Source organism: Coturnix japonica, chromosome 1 (assembly GCF_001577835.2).
Source record: "Coturnix japonica isolate 7356 chromosome 1, Coturnix japonica 2.1, whole genome shotgun sequence".
Lineage (NCBI taxonomy): Eukaryota > Metazoa > Chordata > Aves > Galliformes > Phasianidae > Coturnix > Coturnix japonica.
In genome coordinates, this window is record NC_029516.1 from 157,725,379 (window position 1) to 157,749,968 (window position 24,590).

General features: G+C 47.4%; 2 protein-coding genes and 2 long non-coding RNA genes across 9 annotated transcripts in view; all 4 read left to right on the forward strand.

Annotated features, from left to right (window-relative positions):
- USP12 (ubiquitin specific peptidase 12) overlaps nt 1-9,641 on the forward strand; it is a 35,959-nt gene extending 26,318 nt beyond the window's left edge. Inside the window, exons 7-10 of one of the 6 annotated variants that reach the window (XM_032442156.1) lie at nt 851-3,352; nt 3,857-3,983; nt 7,276-7,349; nt 7,473-9,641. In XM_032442156.1, the coding sequence (XP_032298047.1) occupies nt 851-952 (102 nt within the window). In that variant the 3' untranslated portion in view covers nt 953-3,352; nt 3,857-3,983; nt 7,276-7,349; nt 7,473-9,641. Of the gene's footprint in view, nt 1-850; nt 3,551-3,856 lie in introns of those variants that run through there. The other 5 variants (XM_032442155.1, XM_032442153.1, XM_032442154.1 and 2 more) reach the window with 5 other exon arrangements.
- A 9,495-nt stretch (nt 9,642-19,136) lies between these two features.
- Nucleotides 19,137-20,057, forward strand: LOC116653592. Its single transcript, XR_004307715.1, has 4 exons — nt 19,137-19,165; nt 19,411-19,535; nt 19,727-19,889; nt 19,978-20,057. It is a non-coding gene; the product is annotated as an uncharacterized LOC116653592 (long non-coding RNA).
- Nucleotides 20,058-20,635: 578 nt separating this feature from the next.
- On the forward strand, nt 20,636-22,574 carry LOC116652772. The gene is made up of 3 exons (XR_004305970.1): nt 20,636-22,114; nt 22,223-22,347; nt 22,488-22,574. It is a non-coding gene; the product is annotated as an uncharacterized LOC116652772 (long non-coding RNA).
- A 114-nt stretch (nt 22,575-22,688) lies between these two features.
- Nucleotides 22,689-24,590, forward strand: part of LOC116653031 (PHD finger protein 7-like) — a 2,292-nt gene continuing 390 nt past the window's right edge. The window contains exons 1-6 of the mRNA XM_032443171.1: nt 22,689-22,774; nt 23,020-23,144; nt 23,336-23,498; nt 23,590-23,696; nt 24,107-24,217; nt 24,367-24,587. Of these exons, the coding sequence (XP_032299062.1) occupies nt 22,772-22,774; nt 23,020-23,144; nt 23,336-23,498; nt 23,590-23,696; nt 24,107-24,217; nt 24,367-24,587 (730 nt within the window). The 5' untranslated portion in view covers nt 22,689-22,771. The remainder of the gene's footprint in view (nt 22,775-23,019; nt 23,145-23,335; nt 23,499-23,589; nt 23,697-24,106; nt 24,218-24,366; nt 24,588-24,590) is intronic.

Below are 24,590 nucleotides of genomic sequence, written 5' to 3' on the forward strand. Positions count from 1 at the left end.
CAGTTCCAGGGCAGTAACACCTGGACATTTTTTGTGGGTATTTTTTCTTTTATTTTTATTTTTTTCCTTTGAGCCCTTCTAAAAAGGAAGGAAAGAATCTTTTCCCAGATCTTAAACATCATGCTGACTGTTATTCCCATGACAAGTTGTAATGCCTTGCTCCTTCCTGAGAAAGATCCCCCTTCTTATAATGGAAATGAGATTGAATAAAGTTGGTCTAAATGAAGGAAGATTTATCTTTCAGCCTTTTTGTTGTTTGTAGCCTAATTGCCCCTGGTGTAAAACGTGGTAAGGTAGCTTGCTTTGAGTTTGTTTCTTTTGTATGCAAAGATGATGATAACGAAAACCAGCATATACTCTTTTCACTTTCCAGTTGTTGTAAGTCTTTCCACTTTCCAGATGTTTTAAATCTTTCCACAAAAACTGAATGGAGAACTGAGGAAAAGTTAACCTTCATTCTCTGAATTCTGATTACTCTCGTCTGCAGCTGTTGGCATTTAGGGTTAAAAATGATAACTTGTACATACATTCTAGATGCAGTATTGTTAGCTCTGAAATTATTCCGTGTGAAACTTGTGCATGCAATGCACCTCTGGTTGCATTCATAGGTTCACCTAACCCTTAAAAGAAAGTGAACATGCATATATGTGTAAATGTATGTATCTGCTACCATCTGTGCAGCTGATGACAGATAGGAAACCAAAATTTAATGCGTTTTAAGAGTTATTTAGATTTCATAATATTATATAATATGTGGAAGTTGTTTGAAAATGGTTTCTAGAGTGGAACTTAATGTGGTGTATTTTATGCAAGATATTCTAACATTAAATGTTTGGGATTTTACATACAGAAAATTGATGCACAAGCTATTGAAGAATTCTACGGGTTGACGTCAGACATCTCAAAGAACTCTGAATCTGGTTACATCCTCTTCTATCAGTCTCGGGATTGAGGGGGAGCTGTAGTGAAGAGAGATTGTTACGCCTCTCGTCTTCTCTATCCTGGATTGGAGCAAGTGCTGAAAGACAGGAAGGTGGAAGCTCCAGGGGCAGTAGCACAGTTTGCACAAGATTAAGCAAAGAACTTGGGATTTTTAAAGCCTTTGTATCATTTTCTTTTTATTTGCTCAGGTATCATGCTGACTACGCATCTCCACTCCATCTCATAAGCAAAAAGAGATACCAGCCACTCTTGCAGGAGCTTTCTGTTAGGAAATACTGTCTCCATGGTCCTCATTCAAAGCCTGTTAAGGTCACTGGAGAACCTTTCATGGACTTCAGTGGAATTTGAATCAGGTTCTAGCAGCACTGCCAGATTGGTGCAGTAAGAGCATTAGGAATCTCTATTTTATACAGACTTCACACATAAGAGGTAAAGGACTCTTTGTAAACTTAATTTCCTGTACTTAGTTTTGAAAGAACGAGGCTGGAATGTTACCATGTAAGCAAAAAGATATATCTGGGCCCAATTGCCTTCTTGATGGTAGTAGTTTAACTGAAGATATAAACTAGTGTCAGGGAGGCAAGTATGTTTTGCTTCTCTGAAGAAGCTTACGTTATTTATAATGTATGATCGGGAACAATCAGTCAAGATTATGGCTTTTAGTCTCCGTATGGGGAAAGATTTGGTTTGTAATAGTATATTTTTATTTATAAATTATTGTTATTTAGGATCTTGTTACTTAGGATCTCCTTTATTCTAGCCAGTATTGGGGATTTTATATATTAATTTGAATTCAAACTAATCATGTTTAAATGTTAAAAGAAAAAAGAGAGAGAGAACTGATATAAAGTCTAAAAGCAATGCCTACAATGTCTTTAAAAATGAGTAACATAGAGAGAATTCCTTCTGGAGGAACTGGTATCTAAGTGAGGTACTTTAATTAAATTAGAATATTATCTTTCCATTAATGTGTGAAAAAAGTGATCAAATTAATACATAGAAGACTTTTAAGAATGCATATCAGAAGAAAAAGATGGTGCGGTGGTGCTATACCAGTCTTGATAGTTCTTTAATCGTCTGTCGGTGTCTTGTGCTCTAAGCAAATTGCAGCCATTTTCAGAAAATCATTCCTTCTCCTAAAAGCGGATCCACTTTTGTTACTTATGTTAGTCACGTGGGTGACTATCTCAAAAACCACTCAAGGTCTCAAGTACAAATTGTGTCTACGCAATAAAAAGGAATGGGCTTAGAATTTCATGAGACTGAAGAAATACTACATTCTTTTAAAAGTAGTATAAAGAAGAGGATGTTTCACCTCTAGGTGAAAAATTCTGAAACCAGCTGCTTATACTTCGCTTTAGGTTCATGAAGTAGCATTAAGAATTAAATCTTAACAAAACACCTGGTCTGAAATAAATGTGAACTACTGTGATTTGACATTCTTCCACTTAACAGTACTTTGTCTGACAGTAGCTGAATGTAACTTCTGGAAAGTCAGGGGATATTCATTCCGGATGATGGCAATCAAGTCTCGGATGTCCTTGTCTCCCCTCTTCAGCTGGTGATTTGTACCTTATTGTAGTTTTCTAAGGTTATTTTATTGATACTGTTGCAAACTCTAAAAAGAATGTCTCCTGTCTGCTGCTATAACTATTTACTTACCTGTATCTTTTAGCTCAGGAAATGACTTCACCTATTCACTCAGTTGAACTAATCTTTAACAGGGTCACTGAATAAATCGGGCTATTTAGCAACTGTCATACTGTAACAAACTCCTTTTGTAAAACACGAAGTTTCTAAAGTCCCAGTTAGGGTAGAATACTTTTATATAAAATCATTTATAGTGATGAAACTATCCAAGTACCAGCATTGTGAAGTAAAGCTTCAATATTGCCGGAGATGCAAAAAATACAATTGGATTTTTCTTAAGGAATTAAAATAATTTTAAAACCTTTTTTCAGCTTTCTGTGGGAAAAGGGCTAACGGGTGAGGCAGTTGATTAATGGTGCATGTTATAGGATGAAGTCCTTTGCATACTAAAGGTACAGTGTTGTAAAAGAACTAAAGAACTGTCGTGTTTCTTTTTTACTAACTGATAAATGTTTGGTCCTTTTCTTCTTTTTGTGGCGTAGCTCAAAGCTGAGCCTAGTTGCTAAATACTTTATACCCTAACAAAATTTGTGGTTTAGTCACTGGTTATACTTCTGCAACATATTTTTGTATGACACTGACTTTGATTTTGCATAAGGTTTTTGAGATAGTATTCCAAATTATATATTTCACTCGGCTTTTTTTTCTTTTCTTTTTTTCCAGCTGAAATAATTGTAATTTCTCAATTAAACTATTATCAGGAACTTCAACTTCTTTAGAAAAAGTAAAGAAGCAGGGAAGTGCAAAATATAACTGCTTGGTATGTAAAGCGGTATGGAATTATTTCTTGGCTATTATACAGTGGGGAGTGCGGGAAAGATGTCAGTTGTTGTACATGGTGGAAATGATTTGCTGTGTAACTATGTAAAATGTTAATTGGGACTACGGTCCTCTATTTTGTATATTGGAACAAAAACTTCTATTAAATAAAATATGTTCTCTAAAGGTGAGTACTGCACTCTTTGCAGAGCCCTCATGGCCAGTCTGCTGTCTTCTGTGCTTTTTAGTGTTTTCATACCTCAAGTATCTAGAGTGTCCTGTGTTAAGCTGGCAGCCCTGAGCTGTGGAAGGAATGTGTTTAAATGCAGTTCCATTTTCTATCTCAATTTGTTGTTACAAAAAATAGTTCTGTGGCAGCCATGTTTTTGGTGATGTACTTCTCTGGAATTGGTTTTTAAGTCGATTGTTGGGTTTCTGAGATTGAGAAGAGAGGGAGTGTTTTGAAATGCTGTTCTTCCTGATTTCCATTTCCTCTAAAAATCAGAACTTTATATATGCATCCAAGTTACCTAAGGGATCGCCACTCTGTGGGAGCTGAAGGAATGAAAGATCAGAGTATTTACGGAGCAAGCATAAGAGAGAAGCGACTGACCGAAGAACTGGAGCCCAAGGTCAGAAGTCTGAATGCCCCTGATGACAATATCCAGTGTGATTTGGTTTCAGGTCATTCTCCACTTGGAGCATACTCTACTGTTTGTAATGAATAGACGTACTATTTTCAAACAGATCGTACCCTGCTGTACTTGAAGTTGTGATGACTACATCCGTGTCCTTTCACTGTATGGAACAGGCACTTAATCATTCATGCACATACCTTAAACTTGAATTGTCAGAAGTTTGTCCCGTATCTGGTTTGCGTATCTTTAGGTGAAATGTTTCAGGTGTTAACACATAGGGATTTGATGCTGTTTCTTATCTGCTGTCGTACCCTTAGTCATCTGCATGGACTGGCAGATAGAGCACAAGACCTACAGAAGGTCTGCATCCTTCTGAAGCAGCAGCTTAGTGCTGGACAGGACATCCTGACTTGCTCCCTGTGTTTCTGTCTCAGCATTTCCACATACAGTGTCACATGTGCGCTTGGTGCGTATCCATATAAAAGTTTATTTTACTTTATGCTTTTTTTTTGTGGTGATGTTTGTAAACCTGAAGGATGTGAGGCCGTTTGTTCCTTTCACTATGAAAATGAAAAGAACTTTAGCTTGTGTTACTTGGCCCAGTCTCTCAGCTGTAGGTCTGAGATGACCAGTAAAGGCATCTTTTTGGAAGGAATTTTGTTATGTGAAATCTTCAGTTTTCATTTAACAAAAATTAATTAGCTTTATTTTAAGGTAAGTAGATCCGTATGCAACTTTTTTTCCTGGAAGTTTAGATAATCCAGATACAGATAATCCAGATGCAGTTTGTTTGCTTTCCTAGAGTGGTTTTACAGTCTAAATGGTTCAGTTTTTCCCCTCATGTTTGCCTGGGTTGATCTTAAGACTATGCGTTTTAAATCAGTCTTTACTTTCCCTCTTGATAATACAATGTGAACATTTTATGGGCTCTAACTTGTGAGGCTTCAAAGCCCTCTAACTTCCCACAGAACGATGTGAGATGTATAATACATTAGTCTCTTTACATACAAGCCTCCAGATACTCAATTATTACTGAAATTAATATTCTCCATCATCTGTATTCAAGGGCTGTCCATTTTGCTGGAGCTTTGCTTCTGATTGATTGTTACAAGTGAGCTATGCAGGTCAACTGCTGTGCAAACAAACAACGGCTTCGCCTTTTAAATACAGAGATCTCTGAAATCTGTTTCCAGTTTTAATAATGGAGTCTGATGGGGCAGAAATAACTTTGTTTGGTCTGTATTCAAAACATTGGCAAAGTGGTCTGCCTCTTTGTGAAGTAAGCTAAACCTCATCATCTTCTATAATGAGTTCCTTTTGGGGATCTTGTTTAAGTATGTGTTGGAAGATTGCAGAAAACACCAGCATTAAAAGGAATTGAATAATATTTTCCAGTTTCTTCCCAGAAGCTCAAATGAATAATATTCTACTTTCGCTCTAACCACTTGTGATTGGCTCAGCATAGGAGATTTTAAAGACTCAGATAAGCACAGAGATCCTGTCTGCCAGCTCTTTGTATAGAACTGCTGGCAGCATTAGGGAGCTTTAATTACAGAAGGATCGTGTATTTGATCTGCATTCCACAGGTTTTGTGAACCAGGAGAGGATGCCTAGCACGGATCTTGCAGAGAACACGGAGAGAATCTTTACAATAACTTGTAAAAATAATACATTAAAAAAATAATAAAATCCTAAAAGGTAAAATACTCCATTTAATATGGATTTCTAGTGTTTTGGAGGATTTAGGGTATATTCAAAACACACTGCCTTACTCTAGGCTTTTTGTTCCTTATTAAAGAATCACGCCTTTTTGTGCGTATTTAATTTGTTCTTTAGGTCTGCTGAGTTGATGAACTGTATTTCAAAGTATTTCTTGCATTGAAAAGAGCTGGAGCTGTTTTGTCTATGCCTTTCTGGTGAAAGTTCTCTTCAAAAGCAAAACATATTTGGAATCATGGGATTTAATAAATGCCACAATTTTGATGTACCCCTTTCATTGTGTTTGTAAAGAGATCCTGGAAGCCATTCTGTATTTCTCCATAGCATTGTCATCAAACCTGAAACTTGTATAGAAAATGAAATGTTTGTTGAAAATGCCTTTGAGTTATTTTAGAGATTGCTTGAGTTCAGCGTGGCAGTATTACAATATTATCAGAATAAGCAACAGAGCCGTTAGGAGCTAGATAGCAAGGGGAGAGAATACATGGGGATTATCAAACACAGTGCTAATAGGACCCAGATTTTATTACGATACATTTCCTTAGAATCATAGAATGGTTTGGGTTAGAAGGGACCTTTAAGATCATCGAATTCCAGCCCCCTACTGTAGGCAGGGACACCTTCCCTAGACCAGGTTGCTTAAAGCCCCACCCAGCCTGGCCTTGAATGCCTCCAGGGAGAGGGCATTCCCAACCTGTTCCCCTGTTTCACCACCCTCACAGTGAAGAACTGCTTCCCTCATATCTAATCTAAATCTGCCCTCTTCCAGTTTAAAGCCATTTCCCTTTGTCCTGCTGCTACCTGCCCTTATAAAAAGTCCTTCCCCAGCTTTCCTGCAGGTCCCCCTATGTATGCTGGAAGGCCTTTATAAGGTCAGAGAGGTCCTCCTCAGCTCTCTCAGCCTGTCCCCAGAGGGGAGGTGCTTCAGCCCTCTGATCATCTTTCTGGCCCTCCTTTGGACCCACTCCAACAGCTCCATGTCCTTGTGCTGGGAGCTCCAGAGCTGGACACAGCACTGCAGGTGGGGTCTCATAAGAGCAGAATAGAGGGGCCAAATCACCTCTCCCAACCTGCTGGTCACGCTTCTCTTGTTGCCACCCAGGACATAGTCTTCTGGGCAGCAAGTGCACATTGCTGGCTCATGTTGAATCTTTGACCAGCTGACACCCCCAAATCCTTCTCCTTAGGGCAGTTCTCAAGCCATTCTTTGCCCAACCTGTATTTATGCTTGGAATTGCCCTGTTTCAGGAGCAGGACCTTGCACTTGGCCCCACTGAACTTCGTGAGGTTGGCATGGGCCCACCTCTCAGTCCCATTAGGTCTCCCTCGGTAGCATCCATTCTCTGGTGCATCAACTGCTGTGTCACTCAGCTTGGTGTCATCTGCAAACTTGCTGAGTGTGCACTCCATCCCACTACAAAGATGTTAAATAAGACTGGTTCCATGGTACTCACAGAGCAAGAACCTTCAGTGAGTATCAGGAGGAAACGTGTTCGACAAGATATACTTGCCGTATATATGCAGAGCTTTGAGACTGACCTCTGTGTCTTTCCATTTCCTTTTTTAGGAAGCAGGAAGGCTGTATGGAAGCAGTGATATCACAGCTGTGATAGTTACTCACTTTTCTGTTTTAACTTTCTGGTAAGTTTTTCTGCATTGCAAATCAGGGGGAGGGATGCCAGCAGAAGACCATGAGCTATTTTCCACACATACATATCCAAACACTAATTAGCCTTTTTTTTCCTTCTATTATATTACATGCAGAAAATACATAATTCACCAGCGAGGAAGTGAGACAAAAGCCACTGTTTCAAAGCTGTTTTTCTTTTCCTTTCTGCATTATGGGGTTTTGTGCAAGTATATATTTGGAGAAAAAAGGATAGAGAAGAGCTTTGGCATTTAAAAAGAATACACATGATAATTGTTGTGCTTCGGTGAGTAATAGTAATTGTTAAAGAACATAAAGCAGCAGAACACTGGCTTAATTTGGTAACTTTTAAGGGTAAAGCTAAGAAGAATGTTGTAAGCTTTTTGATAAGTATTACAGACTCGAGAATCTGGTGGTGTGAGAGGGAGAAGAAAGCTGACTGTGCAGGCTGATAGAAGGATGTTTGTAGTGTATGAACTGTCAGTCTGCACTACAGGACTGCAGGTCTAAACACTGGCATCTTCTATTGTTTGTGCTATGATGCATCCAAATACACCAGCAGCCACAGCTGTTCATTCAATGGATAACTTTCCTAAAAAAACATATCTATGAGAGTAGTTATTTGTAACTACACAAACATCAGTTTCAGTGTAGGAAATGTGAAAACACAGCTGCCGTGTGTCTCCAAAAATGAGAAATTCTGGCTTTCCAGACCTGCTTAATGTTACAGAATCATGGAATGATCTGGACTGGAAGAGACCTTACAGCACATCCAGTCCCAAGCCTTTGCCATGGGCTGGCTGCCACCTCCCAGCTCAGGCAGTGCCAGGCCCTATCCAACCTGGCCCTGAATGCTTTGTGGGATGGGACATATGCAGCTTCTCTGGGCAGCCTGTGCCATGGCCTCGCCATCTTCAGAGTAAATAATTTCTTCCTTACTTCTAATTTAATTCTACCCTCCTTTAGTTTAAAGCCTTTATTCTTTTCATTGCTTTGACCTCCTCTGGACCTGGTTCAGCTGGTCTTGTCCTTGTGCTTGGAGCCCCAGAGCTGAAGGCAGTTTTCCAGGTGAGGCCTCACCAGCACAGAGCAAAGGGAAGGATCACTCCCTCACCCTTCTGTCCAGTGATCTGAATACCAGCCCCTGCGGAACACAGCACAGCATCAGTCTCCATCTGAGCACTGAGCATTTGACCACTACTGTTGAGTGAGGACTCTTGCCTGTGGTCTAACATAGCAATGACTGTTGAATTTGACACTGCCCAGAATAGGAAGGACTTTCATTATCTAAAAGTGGTGCTATGGAAAAGAAGGGGACAGACTCTTCAGCAGGGTCTGTGGTGATAGAACAAGGGGAAATGGTTTCATGCCCAAAGAGGGGAGGTTTAGGTTGAATATAAGGAAAAAGTACTTTACAGTGAGGGTGGTAAGGCACTGGCACAGGTTACCTGGAGATGTGGTTGATGTCCCATCTCTGGCAGCTTTCAAGGCAAGGCTATAAAGCCCTGGGCAACCTGATGGAGCTGTGGTGTCCCTGCTCATTGCAGGGGAGTTGGACAAAATGGCCTGTAAAGATCCCTTCCAACTCCAAGGATTCTGGGATTCTCTTTTATGATTCTGTGACTTTCTGATGTTTCATGGCTAGTTATGCACGTGCTAAGAGAAATGGTGTATTTTCTTATTGTCTCTCTCAAGAGCTTGCAAAGATTGTAGTGTTAACATGCAGAAAGACTGGAAAAATCCAATTAATCATTAAATTTTCTGAAGAACTTCTGATCGACTGCTAATTTTGGTGAATAAAGTTCTAGATCTGCTTGTATCAGTGCTAGTTTCCCCCTGCTGCTGTTACTTCTTTAATTATGGGAGGGGAGATGTTTGACTGGAAGTCAACGTTCACATTAACATTCTGTGCGTTTGGTGGATCAGTCTGTTGCGGAGGTTTAGATAATTATATGGAAATCACTGATTCTTGTTAATGGCCAACTTGAGGGTTATATTCCACACGTTTGTCAGTTCCTGAATGTTTCTCCTAATGCATGAGGGGGGATTAGAAAACATTTTGACATATTTGTGCAAATGAAAGTTGAATGTAGATGTGCAAATGCTTCAACTCTGCAGTGTCTAAACGCAGACGTTCTCTAATTGTGCCTTTTATACTGGCACACAGTGTGCATTTAAAGACAAAGCCTTTGGGAACCCAAGTATCTGAGGCTGATCGTCTCACCGTGAATTAACATTCTGAATATTTTTTCAGTGTTTACAATAAAAATACCTTGATGTGAAAAGTGTCCTCATAGGTCCCTCCAAAAGTAATGCCTCCTATTTGTTTCCATGGAAACTACAACAGATATGAAGAGCACAGTAACACTGTTTGATAGACCAAATTCCCAGCAACAAAACACTGTTTTTCAGCATAGTCACCTCAATAAGCTCTGGTTTTTCACCAGCGATGGACAAAAGTCATCCTGGCTTGTATCAGGAGTGGTGTGGTGAACGGTACTAGGGAAGTCATCCTGCCTCTGTACTTGGCACTGGTGAGGCCTCTCCTCAAGTACTGTGTTCAGTTTTGGGCACCTCAGTACAGAAAAGACGTGGAGGTGCTGGAGCAGGTCCAAAGAAGGGCAAAAAGGCTTGTGAAGGGCTTGGAGAGTCTCACTGTGTGCCCTGGGGTACACTGGGGGGCACTGCTGTGCTCGTGTCTTCACGCACATGGGTGTGCAAAGGGATGTGTTTGCACACGTGTGAGTGTGCATGATCACGGGTGTGTGCATCAAGGTCTGTATGCCTGTGGCTGTGTGGTTTTGCACCCTTGCTTGCACGTGACTGGGCTCTGGGTGAACTGACAGGCACTGGGGGCTCAGTAGGGCTCTGAGGAGCACTGGGTCACTCTCAAGGGCACTGGGGTGCCCTGGGGAGAACGTGGGGGCATTTGGGGTCCTTAGGGGGCTCTGAGGAAGACTGGGGTCCAGAGCAAGGCTCTGAGGGGAGCTTGGATGCACTGGGGATCTCTAGGTGGCACCTGAAGGCTCTGAGGGGCATAGGGGGCATTAGAAAGCCCTGGGGATATCTGAAAAGCACTGGAGGCACTAGTGGGCTCTGGGGGTCCATGCAGGGCTCTGAAGGTCACTAGAGAGCATTTAGGGGCTCTGGGGAGCTCTGAAGGGCACCAGGGAGCTTCGTAGGACACTGGTGGGCTCTGAGGCTGACTGGGGTGAACTGTGGGGCTCTTGTGAGCCCTGGGGGTCTCTGAGGAGCACTGGTGGGCCCCGAAGGGGTCTGAGTGTCACTGGCATGCACTGAGTGGGCTGGGGGGAATATGAGGACTTGGGAAAGCAGTAGGGAGTGCTCCAGTGCAGAGATCCATAGCAGCGGCTAGAGGTCACTGCCTGTGCGGCTTGTGTATGCCAGCATGGCGGCAGTTTTCTTGGGCATCAGTTCATTTGATTGGTCCAGTTGCCTTGGTTTCTCCCTTGGTGTCCATCTCACAGCTTAGCACTGATTCCTAGGATCCTCAAAATGCAGCACTGCTTCTGTCACTGAAAAATGGGGCCCTGTGTGGGACGGAGGGAGGGTCCATGAGTCCCCGGCCCACCTGGATGAGTATTTCAATAGTCTAATCAAAGATGTACTCAGTACTTGAGAAAATGCAACCATCCAACATAATGACAAAAATCATTCCTTGATTACTTGATTAATAGCTGCACGTCGTGCAACATGGACAAACAAGAGTGATATACCATTAAATACCAGCCTATGGTCCTTATGGAGGACTTGCAAAACTGTATTCGAGAATCAGGCATGAAGGAGGTAATCAGTGAGGAGGATTCAGCAGGAATGAGGGACACACAACAGCTACCTGCCTAACTTAACTTTTGAAATGCTATACGACAACACTTAGTCAACTTGGAGAGAACAATGCATTCACGTTCAAGATAACAGCACAGTACACAGGGGCCTCATCCTGCAGCAAGTTCCACCACCAAAATGGTTGTATTTTGCAGACAAAAAAGGATATTTTGGGGAGAAAGCATCATACTGTACAAAAAATAGGCATTTTGAGAGAAAATGACCTCTCTTGGGAATGAAAAGCAGTATTTTGGGGAGAAAATGTCATTTTGGTGGGATAAAGACTGATAATCATGAGAGAAGATGTTTTATTTCTGTGATAAATAGTGATTTCAGTTTATGTCAAAATTTAATCAGTTTTCTTTCAGTTATCTCTATTTATTTATAGAGATACTGGAGACAAACCAGGGTATTTTGGGTAGAAAGCATCATATTGTGCTAAAAAGCGTGATTTTGTGGAGAAAACATCTTTTAGCGTTGAAAAGCAGTACGACTATTTCCCCACTAAATATCAATTTATGCTAAAATTTATATATTTTTCCCTGAATATCAAGATTTATCCCAGAAATAAATAGTGAAATGCTAACCCTAAGCCTAAACCAAAATCAAACCATAACCATAACCCTAACCCTCACCCTAAACATAACCCTAATCCTAACCCTAAACCTAATCCTACCCTAACACTAAACATAACCCAAAACCTAACCCTAAACATAACCATAAATCTAACACTAACCCTACCCAAACCCTTACATAACCCTACCCTAACCCTAACACTAAACCTAAACCTAACCATAAACCTAACCCTAACCCTACCCTAACCCTAGCCCTAGCCCTAACACTAACCGTAACCATACTCAAATCCAAAACCAAACACTAACCCTAATCCTTACCCTAACCTTAAACCTAACCCAAACCCTAACCCTAATGCTAACCCATACTCTATCCCTAAACCAACCAAAACCATAAAACTAACCCTAACCCTAATCTTTAACTAAACCTAACCCTAAACCAACCCTAAAGCAACCCTAAACCTAAACTTAAACCAACATACCCTAACCATAACCCTAACCCAAACCCTAACCATAACCCTAATCCTACCATAACGCTAATGCTAACATTATCCTAACCCTAACCCTAACCCTATCCAAACCTTAACCTTAACCCTAAACGTAAACCTAACCCTAAACCTGCATCGGGTTTTGCATAGTGAGTGTACGCATCTGCGCGGGATTTAGTATGGTATATAAGGACTGTGACGCAGCAATAAACTAAGAGAAGAATTCATAGCATCCATGTTTATGTCTCTCTCCCCCGGATAGTTGAGGTCCTGGGATAAGACCAGTTAATTGGCAGTTATGCAACCCAACCATATAACCCAACTCTAAACATAACCCTAACCCTAACTCTAAACCAACACTAGCCTGGACCCTGACCCTGACCCTGACCCTAAACCTAACACTAAACCTAACACTAAACCTAACACTTACCCTTACCTTATCGCTAGCCTAATTCTAACCCTAACCCTAACACTAAGACTAACACTAACCCTAGCCCTAGGCATAACCCTAAAACCGTGGTCTAACACTAACCCTAACCCTTAAATCTAACCCTAATCCTAACCATAAATCCTAACCCTAACCCAAACCTTAACCCTAAAACTAACACTTACCCTAACACTAAACTGAAACTCTAACATTAAACCCTAAATCTAACCAAAACCCTTACCCTAACCCTTACCGTAACCTAAACCAAATCCTACCCTTAACCCTAACAATAACCCTAACCCTGTTATCATAACCCCAGCCCGAACCATAACCCTAAACCTAACTCTAGCCATAACCTTAACCCTAAACCCTAAACCTAACCCTAACCCTACACAAACTCTAACACTAACCCTGACCCTAACACTAATCCCTAACCCTAAACCCTAACTTGAACCCTAAACCTAACCAAAAAACTTAACCCTATAATGTTGCCCGTACGAAATCCTAAACCTTAACCCTGACCCTAAACCCTAACCCTAACCCTAATCCTAACCCTAAACCTAACCCTAAACCCTAACCAAAATCCAAACCCTTAACCCTAACCCTAAACCCTAACTGTAATTGTGAAACTAACACTAACCATAAATCTAACCCTAACCCTGAACCCTAACCCTACACAAACCCTAACCCTAACCCTAAAGCCTAACCCTAAACCATAACACAAACCCTAAGCCCTAACCCTAAACCTCTCAAGCTCTCTTGTTCGTACCCCTACCTCAGGAATCTCAGCCTTATGGCATTCAGTACATCTTTGTTTTTTGGGTGTTTTGTTTTCATTCTGTTTTCTTACGTGCAGATCTTCAGGTCTGTGCTGAGGATGCCCTCTGTGCAGGGGCGGTGCAAAGCCTTTTCCACATGCCTCCCTCACCTGGCCATGGTCTCCCTCTTTATCAGCACTGGCTTCTTCAGCTGTCTGAAGCCCCAGTCCTTCTCCTCCCCAGCCACGGATGTGTCGGTGGCGGTTCTGTAGTTGGTGGTGCCTCCAGCAGTGAACACCCTCATCTACAGCGTGCGGAACCAGGCACTGAAGGACGCCATTTGGAAACTGTTAGTGAGGATGTTTTTTAGTTGTATGGGAACTGCTGAATCACGACCTGAACCTCTGATAAAACCCCTGAGGCAAGCAATAAGTCAGCCCTAGGAGTACAGGTGAAGGCAATCTCCTTTGCTACCAAAAGGGGTGGAGCCCGGCTCCACTTCTCCTAGATCCCATTTTTGAGCTGACTACCATTGGGAAAGGATCTCTTTTGGAGGTTGCTCTTTGTGGAGGCACCCAGGATAGGTGTAAGCACACAACATAGCCTAACTCTTCTGTACGTTCTTAATCGTGTACAGAAGACACTCTGGTTGGCAGCTGCTTATCAGGTAGGGTAAATCAGGCTGCTGCTCTTTCAAGTCAGTTCCCAAGACGGATAGAATTCTCAGCATGCGTAGGACACAATGTGCTTTAGAAATCAAGGTTTCATAAGAGCTGCTCACCATGTATCTCTGACACACCTTTCCAAGGTCAAAGCATAAACCTTCATGCTCAAAAGGGATCACCTGCAAGGCAAACATGCACTGGAGAGCACTCTGATATCTCTGTGCTGTAGAGATGAGCTGTTTGTGCACCCTGTGGGTTTGCACTGACCTTCTGCTCCCACTACCCCCTGAAACTTGGGATGCTGCTTTTAGGAAGAACAAGTTTAGTAGTTTTATTGGTGTCTCATAGCTGCTCTGAGCTCCTGGTTAAAGCATTCAGGAAGAGCAGTAGAACCAAAGTGCAGCACGGTTAGGAAGGACAATGGGGTTGTGTGGAAGAAATGCCTTGTCCAGAAGCAAGCAGTGGGCTGTGATGGCTGTGATGCCGTCTCCTTTGCAAACTCTTCCTGCATGGAGAGAAGCATTGGTCTCCCTCATCCCTGGGCTCTCCAGCATTTTGAGGGTCTCTCCTGCTGGGGGTTTTCCCATGAGAAATGAGGCACCAGCCCTGAGAGAAACTCTTCCTGCACCAGAGACACTTGAAGAGCCACCACATTACATGGACTCTGTTGGTGAAAGTACAGACAAAAGGTCAGCACACTGGGACAAACAGCCAGACACCAATATGGTTAAATATAGCTGTGCCCATTTTGAGGAGAAAAAGTCTTTTCTAATCTCCCACAAACACTTGTGTGCTGAAGCGGGCTCTTTCAAAAACACAGGTTTGGTTGCAGAAGGAATTCAGCTAATCTGGAGTTTGTTTTCTCCTGCCTGCTGTGTGGTACGCATTAGAAATTACACACCAGATCTCCCTGGCAAACCAGAATTGCTTTTGTTGATGTCCATTTCTCCATCTCTGCTCAGGTTTGGATGTGCTTAGACAGCGTCACTCGTATGGTAAGCTCTGCTCAGCCTGCTGTCATATGGGGAACTGTATTGCTAATGGGACTGTGTGAAAAACAAAACTCTTCAAAGAGGTGAATCTGTAACTTTTGGGTGATGTGTTTTACACTACAGACCCTTGAAAAACTGCTCTGGTGAATCAGAGGGGATTGTCAACAGCAGCATATGAGAGTAGACAAAGCTATTGCGTTGGCCACAGCTACGCAGGAGGGAGAACAACAGGTTCTGCTTGCTATGAGAAGACACAGCCCCTGCCTCCTCCTCAGTATCTGTGCAACAGGGTCTAAGGCTGCTCCCCACACCAGGTAAGATGCTCAGGTACTAACAAAGGAAAAGCTCTATGCGTTATTTCTGTCTGTCCCTAAAAGTTCCTCAACGTGAGTCCCGCAGCAGCATCACGGAAGGACCTGCCTTTCTTACTGAAGCCCACAGGGCTGCTCACAAGCCTCAAGTCAAACCCATGCTTAAGTAGCTGTTACATCAAGTCCCACCACAGCTGGGAACTGTGTCAGTGATGAAGTCACCCCCCTTCTCTGTATCTCAGCCTCACCAAGAAAACAGCAAATGATTAGTCATGTAGTGCATATTGATTTTGTAGTCTTCATTTTAAAAATTATGTTTCCCAGGATTGGATTGTTCTTTTTTTAATTATTATTACTGAAGCAAATTGTAACACACTGAATTGGAAGCTGGTTAACTCCTTCCTATCTCTGCTTTTATAGCTCATTTTCTCCGACGGAACAAAAGCCATAAAGGGAGAACTGTTTTCTCTAAACACAGGAAATAAAAGGCAGACTTCATAAGGACGTGTCATGCTCTGATCATTTGTGCTTCCTTCCTTCTCACCACCTGCTGCAATTCCTTCCCTTATTTCCCAACTGGTTTACTCTAATCTTTACGTGATAATGTCTATTAGCAGAATCATACAGTAGATAACTGCTGATACCGAGGACATTTGTATAAAGGGTCACATAGAAAAAGTTTTCTTCTCCTATGACCAGGAGGGAGATAACAGATTGGTTTGTCCTCCAGATCAGAGCGGGTCCAGATAATCTCACAACCTTGCTCCCTCTGCTCTACAGGTACACTCCTGCATTTCAGGGAGTACTGGGATAAAGTGCAATAGGAAGCTCCACTCTGCCTTCCATGCAGATAATTTCCAGAGATTCAGGGAAATGAAAGAACATCACTGGAACAAGAAGCATGGGGGGACAGCCTCTAAGACTTCCTTCTTGAGGAGCGACCAACCTTCCTGGACCCCTTTGCTCTACAGGACTGAATCCCAAGGGACCCTCCACTGGTAGCAGTGTCCCGAATACTTCAAAACCCGCCCTCCAGAAGCCCAGGGCAACAGTTTTGCTGACACCCTCCCTCCTGACTTCACCAAGAATAGAGAACTCTACCATCTCGCGGTCACTCTGCCCTAGACGGCTCCCGACCTCCACATCTCACACCAGTCCCACCCTGTTTGTGAGCAGCAGCTCTAGCGGAGCACCTCCCCGGTGGGCTCTCTTACCAGCTGCGCCAGGAGATACACATCTTCCACACACTCTAGAAACCTCCTAGGCTGCTGCTTCTGCACTGTACTGCATTTCCAGCATAGATCAGGGAAGTTGAAGTCCCCCATGAGAACAAGGGCTGGTGATGGCAAGTGTAAAGTCTTGCACCTGGGTAGAAATAATTGCATGCACCAGTACAGGCTGGGGGAAGACCTGCTGGAGAGGAGCTCTGCAGAGAGGGACCTGGGTGTCCTGGTGGACAACAGATTGACCATGAGCCAGTAGTGTGCCCTTGTAGCAAAAAAAGCCAATGGCATACTGGGGTGTATTAAAAAGAGCGTGTCCAGCAGGTCGAAGGAGGTGATCCTCCCTCTACTCTGCCCTGGTGAGGCCTCATCTGGAATATTGTGGTCCCAGTTCTGGATGCCCCAGTAAAAAAGACAGGGATCTCTTGGAAAGAGTCCAGCGGAGGGCCACTACGATGGTGAAGGGCCTGGAGCATCTTCCCCTATGAGGAGGGCCTTAGGGAACTGGGTTGCTCTGTTTAGCCTTGAGAAAAGAAGGCTGAGAGGGGACTTGATCCAGGTTTATAAATACCTGAGGTGTGAGAAGCCAATAGCTGGTGAGTCTGGTCTCTTTTCAGTAGTGTGTGGCGACGGACTACGGTAATGGGATGAAAGTACAGCATAGGAAGTTCCGCACGAATGTGCGGAAGAACTTCTTTACAGTGAGGTGGACGGAGCACTGGAACAGGCTGCCCAGGGAGGTGGTGGAGTCTCCTTCTCTGGAGATATTCAAGAGCCGCCTGGACGCCTTCCTGTGTGACATGGTGTAGGGAGTCCTGCTTTGGCAGGGGGGTTGGACTCGATGATCTCTAGAGGTCCCTTCCAACCAACTACAATTCTGTGATTCTGTGATTCTATGGCACCATTTCTGCCAGCTGCTGGTAGAACACCTCACGCATTTCTCCATTCTGGTTAGGCAGTCTGCAGTAGACCCCCACCAGGATGGCGGCTGTGTTGGTGGTGATGACATGACAAGAGTACTGTGTGCAGTTCTGTTACACTGTGTCTGGGCAACGGGGCAGGAAAGGGTCTGGAAGAAGAGTCCCATGAGGAGCAGTGGAGTGAACTAGGATTGTTCAGTTTGGAGAAGGCTCAGGGGAGGCCTCACTTCATGTAACTCTCTGAAAGGAGTCTGTAGTGAGGTGGGGGTCGGCCTCTTCTCCCATGGGACCATCGAGATGGGACCTGCTGTTCGAGTTGCAGCAGGGGAGGTCCCCGTAAGATGTTAGGAAGAACATGAGTGCTGTAAAGCGGTCGGGCACTGGCACAGCTGCCTGGGGAGCTGGGGAGTTCAGCGTCCAAGGAGGTGCTCCAGAAGGGTGGGGATGTGGCCGTGAGGGATGTGGGCAGTGGGCAGACTGCGGGGTGGTGCTCGGTGGGACTGGTGATCTCTTTGCCAACCATAGAGATTCTGTGATTCTGTGATTCTGTGAGTCGAGTCGTTTATTGGAACGAGAGGTAATCAGCGGCCAAAAGCCCACAAGCAGAGCCTGGAGAACATCACGGCAACACATAAAACACTCGACTGGGATACTGCTGGAGCCACAGGCCCCGTAGTGTTCAGGTGAAGCCAGGAGGTGCCACCCAGTGCCTTCGGCAGCACCAACACGCCAGGTTCCAGCAGGGCTGCGTCCGGCACTGGACCCCACACAATGTGCGCTGGCTGCAAAGAGCCGCCGCCCTCTTGCTTGGGTGCCCTCAGCCTTGTGAGGTGTGATGGCGTCACAGAGGGTGTCACGGAACGGCCATTGTGACACGCGGGCTGTGGAGCAGAGCTGAGGCTGCGGAACTCAGGCCCCAGCTCAAGTGCGACTTGTGAGGTGAGCAGGGAGGAAGGGGCTGCCTGAGGCTGCCGAGGGAGGGAGGCCGGTTCCCCAGCGCTCGGGGGCCTGAGCTGCCAACTCAGCCTGGTCACGCTTCTTTCTCCCATAGGTTGGCACGCAGAGGACGAAGCCCAGCAGTGATGGGACAGAGACTCTGCAAGTGGTTGCGGTCGACGCGCACGCCGTGTGCGGAGACACAGGAGAGAGAAAGATCTCTCGGCTCGGGAGAGTCAGGTGAGAGCCAAGTATCCCGGCATCCACGGCCTCCAGCCCTGCCCTTCAGCTGGCACAGCCGGCCACAGAGGCAACTCCTTGGGACAGCCCCTGGGGTCACCTGGCCCTGCAAGGCACTCACTGCTGTTACTCTCTCCTCTCCAGCATGCGTGTTCTGTGGCCTAATGGATGAGGAGTCGGGCATCCTTGGCCGCAAAAAAAAGTTTGCTGGATTGTATGTCCATGAGTTTTGTGCGGTGAGTTCCCTCGTGGCTCCTGCCACCTGCCTCCAAACAGTGATTCCTTTCCTTCAGCCCTAACTAAACCATGCTCTTACCTCCTGTTCAGGCATTTACCAACGGTCTTTGTGGGTCGTGTGCAAGGTAACAGCAGCACAAGTTTGTCTTTTAAAAACCTTGAAACAATGCACAGTGAGGGAGGCGGAGCAGACGGTGAGCACTGGATCGGAACAGGGAGCTTGGTGCCAGGAGAGCTTATCCTGGCCCCATGAAAGCAATCCCAGCCCCTCCTCCCAGCTCCAGGAGAAACTCCTGCTCTTGCAGACGAGCCCTGTTCACCAGGCAGCTCTGCAGAGTGCACCCAGCCCTGCCCGCATCCTGCGCCATGCCCAGAGGTGCGGGGCCTGCTGCTTAGGCCCTGAGCCTGCATCTGATGGGGGCTGCTCTGCTCTTTCCAGCTCTGCTTTGTCTGTGGCAATTCGAGGGCCAGCATCATCTGCACAGAGCAGGGATGTGAGCGGAGCTTCCATCTCCCTTGCGCCTATCAGGGTCAATGCGTCACCCAGTACTTTGGAGAGTTCAGGTAAGGGCCGCCAGGTGTGGCCTGTGGGCCTCCAACCCTGCAGTCAGCACCAGCCAAAGCAGCGAGGAACGCGCGCTGCGACACCTCCCAGCAGCCTGACAGAGCCAGAGCCATGGCCTGGGGCTCCTTCCTGTTCCTCGGCCCTCCTCACAGCCCTTCTCACCTCTCCCATCCCTTCCATCTTCCCCCAGGACATTCTGCTGGGAGCACCGCCCGCAGCAGGCAGTGCAGGCAGCACCGGCACCAAACACGACCTGCGTCATCTGCATGGAGCCTGTAGATGACAGCAGGTCGTACAGAACCATGGTGTGCCCAGTCTGCCAGCACGCCTGGTTCCACCGGGCCTGCATTCAGGTAGGAGCCTCCCCTGCCCGCAGGCACCGCAGGCGCTCAGCAGCACCAGGTCCGGCTCACACCCACCCTGCTTGTGTTTCTGCTGCAGAGAATGGCCCTGAGCTCTGGGCTTGAATTCCTGTGTCCCTACTGTAGAGACAGCCAAAAATTTCATCACGACATGCTGACTTTGGGGATCCAAATGCCAGACAGGTTGGTGTCTTTCAGGCAGCTCTTGAGATGTGAGGGCACAAGAGCTGTGCCCGCCCAAGTACTGCCCCGGCAGGCCTGGCCCTTGGCAGCCATTAACATGGGCCTCAGCGCCATTGGGAAGCTGGAACCAGGGATAAGGTGGATGGGGATGGATGGATTTCATGGGTTACTTTTAGTCCTGGGCCAGTGAGTGCTCATCACATTCCTCCCTTCTCTGACAGATTCCAGNCAGACTTCCAAGGCAGGGGGTGGAGTGCCCTGAGGATAACTGCTCTGAATTTTAAAGACTGATGTAAAAAAGGCATTGGGAACCTCAGCATTTGCCTTGTCCTCAGCAGCAATGTTCCCCACCGCATCCAGTAAAGGACGAAGATTCTCCTTAGCCCTCCTCTTACTGTTAACGGATTTGTAAAGAGGTTTTTTTGTTCCCTTTTCCTACAGTGGCCAGGTTGAGTTCATGTTGGGCTTTTGTCTTCCTAATTTTCTCCCCCCATATCCAGACCACTTTTATGTCCTCTCCCTGAGTTGCCTTCTTCTACAGGAAGTAAACTCTTTTTCTCTCCTGGAGCCTCAGCAAATATTCCCTGTTCTTCTCTGCCGGCTCATTTCACAGCACAGGGGGACAGCCTGCTCCTGTGCCTCTCAGACGTTCCTTCTTGAGGAGCAACCAGCCTTCCTGGACCCCTTTGCTCTTCAGGACAGAATCCCAAGGGACCCTCCACTGATAGCAGTATCCTGAATACTTCAAAACCCGCCCTCCAGAAGCCCAGGGCAGCAGTTTTGCTGACACCCCCCACCCCTTCCTGACTGAACTCTACCATCTCACGGTCACTCTGCCCTAGACGGCTCCCGACCTCCACATCTCACACCAGTCCCACCCTGTTTGTGAGCAGCAGCTCTAGCGGAGCACCTCCCCGGTGGGCTCTCTTACCAGCTGCGCCAGGAGATACACATCTTCCACACACTCTAGAAACCTCCTAGGCTGCTGCTTCTGCACCGTACTGCATTTCCAGCATAGATCAGGGAAGTTGAAGTCCCCCATGAGAACAAGGGCTGGCGATGGCACCATTTCTGCCAGCTGCTGGTAGAACACCTCACACATTTCTCCATTCTGGTTAGGCAGTCTGCAGTAGACCCCCACCAGGATGGCGGCTGTGTTGGTGGTGATGACATGACAAGAGTACTGTGTGCAGTTCTGTTACACTGTGTCTGGGCAACGGGGCAGGAAAGGGTCTGGAAGAAGAGTCCCATGAGGAGCGGTGGAGTGAACTAGGATTGTTCAGTCCGGAGAAGGCTCAGGGGAGGCCTCACTTCATGTAACTCTCTGACAGGAGGCTGTAGCGAGGTGGGGGTCGGCCTCTTCTTCCAGGTAACAGCGACGGGACCATCGAGATGGGACCTGCTGCTTGAGTTGCAGCAGGGGAGGTCCCCGTAGCTTGTTAGGAAGAACATGAGTGCTGTAAGAGCGGTCGGGCACTGGCACAGCTGCCCGGGGAGCTGGGGGAGTCAGCGTCCAAGGAGGTGCTCCAGAAGGGTGGGGATGTGGCCCTGAGGGACGTGGGCAGTGGGCAGCTGGGTGGTGCTTGGTGGGACTTGGTGATCTCTTTGCCAACCATAGAGATTCTGTGATTCTGTGATTCTGTGAGTCGAGTCGTTTATTGGAACGAGAGGTAATCAGCGGCCAAAAGCCCACAAGCAGAGCCTGGAGAACATCACGGCAACACATAAACACTCGACTGGGATACTGCTGGAGCCACAGGCCCCGTAGTGTTCAGGTGGGGCCAGGAGGGTGGATGTGCCGCCCAGTGCCTTCGGCAGCACCAACACGCCAGGTTCCAGCAGGGCTGCGTCCGGCACTGGGCCCCACAATGTGCGCTGGCTGCAAGAGCCGCCGCCCTCCTGCTTGGGTGCCCTCAGCCTTGTGAGGTGTGATGGCGTCACAGAGGGTGTCACGGAACGGCCATTGTGACACGCGGGCTGTGGAGCAGAGCTGAGGCTGCGGAACTCAGGCCCAGCTCAGTGCGACTTGTGAGGTGAGCAGGGAGGAAGGGGCTGCCTGAGGCTACTGAGGGAGGAGGGTTCCCCAGCACTCGGGGGCCTGAGCTGCCAACTCAGCCTGGTCGCGCTTCTTTCTCCCATAGGTTGGCACGCAGAGGACGAAGCCCAGCAGTGATGGGACAGAGACTCTGCAAGTGGTTGCGGTCGACGCGCACGCCGTGTGCGGAGACACAGCAGAGAGGAAGATCTCTCAGATTGGGAGATCCAGGTGAGAGCCAAGTATCCCGGCATCCACGGCCTCTGGCCCTGCCCTTCAGCTGGCACAGCCGGCCACGAGCCGTCCCATGGGCAGCTCCCGGGGCACTTGGCCTCGCAAGGTGCTCACTGCTGTTACTCTCTCCTCTCCAGCATGCGTGTTCTGTGGCCGAATGGACGAGGACTCGTGCATCCTTGGCCGCAGACGTCAGGGATATGGGCTCTCCTTCCATTCTTTCTGTATGGTGAGTTCCCTTCTGCCTCCTTCCTCTTCCTCCTTCCTCCAAGGAATGGTCTCTCTTTCAGTCCTAACAAGGTCACACTCTTTCCTCTTGTACAGGGTATTTGCCAATGGTCTTTATCGACCAGGAGCAAATAACGGAAATGCCCGTTTTCATATAGAAGACCTGATATGTACAGTGACGGAGGCAGAGAAGATGGTGAGCACTGGATCGGAACAGGGAGCTTGGTGCCAGGAGAGCTTATCCTGGCCCCATGAAAGCAATCCCAGCCCCTCCTCCCAGCTCCAGGAGAAACTCCTGCTCTTGCAGACGAGCCCTGTTCACCAGGCAGCTCTGCAGAGTGCACCCAGCCCTGCCCGCATCCTGCGCCATGCCCAGAGGTGCGGGGCCTGCTGCTTAGGCCCTGAGCCTGCATCTGATGGGGGCTGCTCTGCTCTTTCCAGCTCTGCTTCGTTTGTGGCAATTCAGGGGCCACCGTCATCTGTGCAGAACGGGGATGTGAGCGGAGATTCCATCTCCCCTGCGCCCCTGAGGGTCAATGCATCACCCAGTACACTGGAGCACTCAGGTAAGGGCTGCCAGGTGTGGCCTGTGGGCCTCCAACCCTGCAGTCAGCACCAGCCAAAGCAGCGAGGAACGCGCGCTGCGACACCTCCCAGCAGCCTGACAGAGCCAGAGCCATGGCCTGGGGCTCCTTCCTGTTCCTCGGCCCTCCTCACAGCCCTTCTCACCTCTTCCATCCCTTCCATCTTCCCCCAGGACATTCTGCTGGGAGCACCGCCCGCAGCAGGCAGTGCAGGCAGCACCGGCACCAAACACGACCTGCGTCATCTGTATGGAGCCTGTAGATGACAGCAGGTCGTACAGAACCATGGTGTGCCCAGTCTGCCAGCACGCCTGGTTCCACCGGGCCTGCATTCAGGTAGGAGCCCTCCCCTGGCCCCGCAGGCACCGCAGGCGCTCAGCAGCACCAGGCCCGGCTCACACCCACACCGCTTGTGTTTCTGCTGCAGGAACAGGCACTAAACGCGGGGATTTACTGCTTCCGGTGCCCCGTCTGCAGAGAAAGGGAATCATTTGTAGAAGAGATGCTCACAATGGGGATCCGAATCCCAAACAGGTTGGTATCATGTCATAGTATCATAGTCTTGTGCGGGTTGGAAGGGACCTTAGAGATCGAGTCCAACCCCCGGGATTCGAGCCTCTGTGTAGCAGAGCGGCACTTCTACCACTTGCGCCACAGGGGAATTCGAACTCCGGGCCCCAGTGTTACAAGGCGGCGTCCTTAACCACTGCGCCACTGGGGCACACGGTGTCTTTCAGCCAGCTCTTGAGATGTGAGGGCACAAGAGCTGTCCCCGCCCAAGTACTGCCCCGGCAGGCCTGGCCCTTGGCAGCCATTAACATGGGCCTCAGCGCCACTGGGAAGCTGGAAGCAGGGATAAGGTGGATGGGGATGGATGGATTTCACGGGTTACTTTTAGTCCTGGGCCAGTGAGTGCTCATCACATTCCCTCCCTTCTCTGCTAGAAATCCAACATGGGAGGCCAACAACGCCTATGCAGCACTGACAGTTCGCAGCAGTCGCTGTGATGCCAGCATCTGCCTTTACCCCCATGGCAGGGAGCAGTCAGGAGAGGGGTGAGTGACCTCAGCTGCCCTCTGTGGCTCTGCGTGGCATCGCAGCCTCACCACGGGCTGGGGAACACAGACTGAGCACCAAAGCTGTGCCAGGCACTCCCTGGATCAGACACTTTGTCCTCACGGCCACAACCTGTTGCTTTCCACAGGCCCTGGGAGCTGCTCATTTGCAGCTCCTGTGCTGGACAAGCGACACACCGGCGTTGTTCCCTCGTGAGTAACAGCACAACCAACTGGGAGTGCAACGTCTGTGCTGGAGAGGGCACCGGTAAGATGCAAACAGCCGCGTGCTGCTGGGCTGGGGCCAGGCGAGGCCTGGCAGCGGCTGCTCAGAGCGGCCCTGCTCAAATCCCTCCAGCCCGGGACAAACGGG